The sequence below is a fragment of the Gracilinanus agilis genome, chromosome 1 (assembly GCF_016433145.1).
Source record: "Gracilinanus agilis isolate LMUSP501 chromosome 1, AgileGrace, whole genome shotgun sequence".
Taxonomy (NCBI): domain Eukaryota; kingdom Metazoa; phylum Chordata; class Mammalia; order Didelphimorphia; family Didelphidae; genus Gracilinanus; species Gracilinanus agilis.
Window position 1 is genome coordinate 716,720,940 of NC_058130.1, and position 6,000 is coordinate 716,726,939.

The following is a 6,000-nucleotide window of genomic DNA, read 5'->3' on the forward strand; positions in this document are numbered from 1 at the left end:
GCCGAGCGAAGGCAGAGGCGGTTGAGGCTGGGGCAGCGGCGGGCGGGCCCGGCCGGCAGGCGGTGGTGTCAGCATCGGGAACTGTCTGCCCGTCTGTTTGTAGCTAGCTGAGTCAAGGCCAGTCGGGAGGTCTGGCGGCGGGAGGCAGCATGTCGGTGGCCGGACTCAAGAAGCAGTTCTACAAGGCGAGCCAGGTGAGCGGCGCGGGGGGCGGAGGGACGACCGACTGAGGGGGAGACTCTCGCAAGCTTCTGATAGCCCACCGTCCCGGCTCCCAGACCCAGAAGCGGGGAGCTGGGGTGCGGAGAGGGACCCGAGGCTTTGGGAAGATGGATGGAGCCCCCGTAGTGGGAAGGATAGTGACACGGTTCCAGAGGTTGTGGAGAAAGCCAACTCCACTATTGAGGGTGGGATGTGGGAGGGACATCAGTCCAAAAGTTGTGGGGGAGGCCAGCCCCCAGCCCTCACCCTGCCGGTAGGTTCTGTTATAGCCCCCCCGGGGTGGGAGTGACATGGCTCCAGAGGTTGTGCTGAGAGGCCCTCCCCGGCCTCCACACCTGAGGATGGATGAAACCCCCAGAGGTGGGAGGGACATCAGTCCAGAGGGTGTGCAGACAGGCCAGCCCGGGCCCTTGCCCCTGGATGATGAATGGAGCTCCCAGAGGGAGGGGGAGTGGAAGTGACATCTCTCCAGATGTTGTGGGGGAGGCCTCTAATGTTCCCCGCTCTGATGATGAATAGACTCTGCTGGGGGAAGTGACACTGGTCCAGAAGTTGTCCAGAAAGACCAATCTTATTCTGGGTTCATAGATCAGGATGGGTAGAGCCTGTGTTAAAAGTGACCTTGGTCCAGTGACTTGCTCAGGGGTTCTAGCATTGGCCTCTGGTTTTAAGAGGATGGCTAAAGCTCCTGGGGGAAAGTGACATTAGTCCAGAAGTTGACTTCGGAGGCCAGCACTGGCCTACCTTTGGAAACACAGGTAAAACCTCTGGGATGAAATGGAATTGGGTCAGAGATTGTCCAAGGAGGCCCTTGGGGGAATGAATAAAACTCCTGAGAAGTGACATTGGCCTAAAGATTGTCCAGAGTCCAGCACTATACTCTTCCCTTGGGAAGATGAATAGAGTGTTTGTTGGAGAAAAATGGGCCTGTGACTGCCAGTTGGCACATAGGCATTGCCCCCTGCCCCAGGAGGATTAAAGCCTATGGAGGAAAGAGAAATTGGGGCTATTGATTGTTCAGGTATTGTTATGTCCTTTGGAAGGATGGGTAGAACTTGTGGGGGAAAGAGAAATCAATTCAGAGGTGCTGGGATATTGATTTATAGGCATTTCCCCTTGCTTTGGGAGGATGGAGGGGGCCTGAAGGGGCACAGTGGCCAAAAGGCATCTGTTCAAGAAAGATTGCATAGGAGGGCAGCTGAGTAGCTCAGTGGATTGGGAGCCAGGCTTAAGAGACCTAGGTTCAAATCTGACCTCAGACACTTCCCAGCTGTGTGACCCTGGGCAAGTAACTTAACTCCCATTACTTACCCTTACCACTCTTCTGCCTTGGAGCCAATAAACAGTATTGACTCCAAGATGGAAGGTAAGGGTTTTTAAAAAATAAAAAAAAAAAAAAGGTTGGATAGACTTATGCTAATTCCTTATGTGGCTGGAATATCCTGAAATGCCAACTTTTAGGTATAGGAATACTTCATGCCTTTAGAGAAGTTATGGCCAACGTAAGGCTTTGGAAGAAGGGATGTAATGACTTAAAATTGATGTATCTACTCAAGGTGCCTCTTCTAAGAGTACATTTTTTTTGGGGGGGGGGTCGTCTCAGATTATTAGCAGACACATTTTAAAAGAGCCTACATTCACAATTCCAGCCTAGAGAGAAATTTAAGAGTCTAGCTATACTGTTTAGAGCTATAGGTCTAATATGATGTACTTTCAAATGTTGCCCACCTGTCACTTATATTATTTTTGGAGTATGTTACTATATTTCCTTGATTCCTTGTTTGTGTATTTTTTCCCATTCTAACCATTAACGCCTTTCTTATCTTCCTCTGCACTACCAGAGATCAGCTGTTTCCCAGGAGAGACTTCTTCCTTTGTACTTTTGAAGCATAATTTTGAACTTGGAGACTTATTTCAGCATTTCTAAACTGGAAAAAGAGATATAGCTCAGTGGCTAGAGAGCCAGGCCTAGAGATGGGAGATCCTGGGTTCAAATTTGGCCTCATACACTTTAAGCTGTTTAACTTAGGGCAAGTCAGTTGACTCCAGCTGCCTGGCACTTACCATCCTTCTGCCTTGGAACCAATTCTTAGTATTGATTCTAAGACAGAAGGTAATGGTTAAAACAAACAAACAAAAAACAGAAAGAAAGATGCCAGGTGAATTTAGAAGAGTTTAAAATTGTTTACTAAAAAAAAAAAAAAGCCGCCAAAAACTTGGGGAATTAAGGCTTTGGTTTTAGTTAAAATCTTTCATTTGTTATGCTGCTAACCAACTCAAGCAAATCCCACACTAATTTGTCTATTTAAACCTTTCAGGTTATGTTAAAAAATCTTTTTATGTTTTTTGTGTTTGTCCCTACAGAAGAGTTTATTAGAAGTTTTAGCTTTCTATAATGTAAACTGTCTTTCTTCTGGAATGCCATTACTGACTAAAGGAATGAAAAGTCTTTAGAGCTGCTCTGAGATGAAAAAAGAGAGTACATAAAGGAAAGGAATAAAATAACTAGCCATTTGTCTGATCTTCATGCATTTTGCTCCCCTCTATTCTGCTTGTCTAATACCTATCCATCCTTGCTGCTCCCCTCCTCTTGTATTTGTAGCACCTCTAGAATTGAAAGGAAACCTTTATTTGTGTAGTTGGGGGAAAGGGGAGAGTCTTCCACTAGTGAGATACTAAAATGTAATTTTGCTATTCAGTATAGGTATATGTTATTCAGTAGTTATTCCCAGGCCTAAACAGTAAGTCTAAGTGGTTTGCTAATATTTGGGGTTTTTTTTTTTTTTACCATGACAGTGATTTGAATTAGTACCTGAGGCTCCAGTTGGCAATGATTTGGAATACTATGTTAACCTTTATTGCTTGAAAAGAGGGAGAGAAAGCAGAAGATTTGTTCAGACTGTGCAAGGAGAAGTCACCATTTTTGCCATGATTTTTGGCTTTGAAACTTCTGTTTTGTTCTTTAGGCTCTGTATTGGGTCACAGGCAGCAGGGATGGAATCCTTAGGGGAGGGCTGAGGAGAATGAAAGGAGGTACAATGTACTGAAGGATACTTTATACCTAACCTATTGGATGTCAGAAATGGCATGGGATAGGTCTTCTAAAATACCAACCTGGAGAATGCTAAGGCTCATTGCTGTGGCCTTACTTTGAGTGTTTCTTTTTAAACTGTTTTGTGGATGTTTTGATTACCTAATGAAGTACCAGATTTTATAAATAAGAATTTGTGTGACCCTCGTAAGGCATACTTTAGGCATCAAAACATTTATCCCATTTGCCTAAGCACCAGTGGAATTTGAGGGCCATGCTTTAGAAACACCAACTGATGCAAAAGACCAGAAACACAGCCTAAAGCAGTTCTTAACGTTTGTGTCATGGAAAATATTTTTAAAGCAAGTTCATAGACTTTATGTTAAGTCCAGAGAGAGTGAATCTGCCTATAAGGGATTGGAGAACTTGTCATCAGAGGATGTCATATCATTTGGTATGGACCTGCAGCTGCAGGATAACCTCAGGAAATTCCCTCTTCTGTTAATGTAGTTGGCACTGGAAGTTGGAAAGGATTTTGCAACATAACTATGTAGGATGGGATCAATTCAGGGTTATTGCTGTATGTGTGTGCTACACAAGAAATTATGATGCCTGAATTCTGATAAACTACCAAGTTTGCTGACATACTTGTAAGTATTTGTCCTAGCAATAACTTTAGGTTCAAATATTCATTCGGGGCTGAGTAACTACTGAACAATCAGGAACTATTAGTTTCAATAAGTATTTTGCCATTAGTTGCAATATGCCTTAATTAGCTAATAGGTTTGTATTTTAGGCACCTACTCTATTCTTAACATTGCATAGTTCTCAAGGGAATGCAGTAGCATGCTTAAGAGAGTCCCTGCACACAAGAAACTGAGTCTAATTGAATCACCAGTTATTCTTGCCTCTTTGATTTATTGGTTAAATAAGGTTAATTTAACCTCTTTCACAAGACTGTTAGCAGTAACTGACATAAATGGTTAATTTTGTAAATATGAAGTGCTTTGCAATTTATTGTTATAATTGAATGTGCCATGATCCTTTTAGATCTCAAATGACATTGACTTTAAATGTGGCTATGTAAATAAAGTAAAAGCTGAAAGTTCATTTCTGACTCAGGACTTATGTATTTAATAAAGACTTTAGGTAGAACTATTGTATCTAATCACTGTTCTTATCTCAGTTGTTTCTTTTTTTAAGCCTAAAGATACCAAAGAACTTTTATTATACCACCTCATAGCTTTCTTTAAGTTGAGTGCTATTCCATAGCAGCCCATTTTTCAATTTAGGGATATGTACACCTTTGTTAAACCTTCATGAATTTTTTTTTGCCTTTCTAACAGTAGTATTGCCCCTTCTTTGTATTTTAACATTCATCCAAACTTCAATTTATGTTTTCTTCTCCCCAAAGAAAAACTACATGAATTCAGGGACAATGAAGTAGCACAGTGGATAGAGCAGCGCCAGGCCTGAAGTTGGGAGGTCTTTGTTCATAATTTGACTCAGACACTTCCTAGCTGTGTGATCCTAGGCAAGTCACTTAACCCCAATTGCCTAGTCCTTGCTCTTCTTCTGATTTAGAGGTGATTCTAAGACAGAAGGTAAGGGTTAGGGGAAAAAAACCAATAACTACATAAATTCAACCTTAAATTTTCATCTCTTCAATTTGACTGTTTAGGGTTTATATGGCTTATAATGGAGATATAAGGATACAATGTGCCCTAAATCTCATCCTGGCCCTTCACTTATTCTGGCTTCTGCCAACATTTTGAAACTGATCTAATCTGGAGAAACTTTGTTTTAATTCAAGGCGCTTGGCCAGCTTGCATGATATGGTTTCTGAAACAAACTGCACATTTTGGCATTGTAGGGGAGTGGGGGGTGTGGTGTGTGTGGAGTTGGAAGGTGGTAGTGAAACTGTCTCCTTTGTTTCTTATTTTCAAGATGAGTGTAATTGTTTCTTTGTTTTAATGGGATTTTACTGTTAATAATCAAGAGCTTCAGGTTTTTCTGTTTGAGGTCAGGAGTCCAGCAGGCCCATTGAGGCCCACACCCTCCTCCACCCCAAACACCCACATACTCGAAAGATTATTTAATGTTCTTTAGTGAAATACTTGGGACTGTACTTTTTCCTTTTTTTTTTTGCTAAGCTAGCTCTGTATTTGGGTGGGGGAATGTGTCAAACTCTGTCTGCAGCTGGTTCTTTTCTATCTCCTGGGTCTTTCACATTCGTGGATTTGGCAAACACTTTTCCTGAGCATTGCAATTTGGTTACATTTTTGCTCATTTCCTGTTGAGTAGGGATCAGTGTTTGAAGAACTTCGACTTCTTGGGGGAGTTCTTGATCTTCCTTTCCTGTTGCCTAGACTAAAAGAGTGGAGCCACGAGAAAGCGTCTACAACTCTAGCAGAAAAATAAGGGGAAAATTTCTTGGAAATAATCTTACTCAACACAATCACAAGTCAAGCTCTGAAGGAAACACCACATTTCTTTCAAGTATTTATTTAACATTGACAATTTGCATGACACTATACTAAGTGTTTGGGGTAATACAAAAGAAAAATAAGACACAGTCTCTACTGTCAAGGAGCTCACTGTCTTTTTTTTTTTTTTTTTTTTTTTTTTTACTTTTTTTTTTCAACACAATATCTTTTTTTTTTTTTTACATTTATTAATATTCATTTTTAACATGGTTACATGATTCATGCTCCTCCTTTCCCCTTCAACCCCCCCCCCCCCCCCCC

General features: G+C 41.8%; 1 protein-coding gene across 2 annotated transcripts in view; it reads left to right on the top strand.

The window, feature by feature from the left end:
• The first annotated feature begins 1 nt into the window (after window position 1).
• The window catches only part of SH3GL1 (SH3 domain containing GRB2 like 1, endophilin A2), a 91,489-nt gene continuing 85,490 nt past the window's right edge, over window positions 2-6,000 (top strand). For both annotated transcript variants that reach the window (XM_044671080.1, XM_044671075.1), the window contains exon 1: window positions 2-194. In XM_044671080.1, the coding sequence (XP_044527015.1) occupies window positions 150-194 (45 nt within the window). In that variant the 5' untranslated portion in view covers window positions 2-149. The remainder of the gene's footprint in view (window positions 195-6,000) is intronic.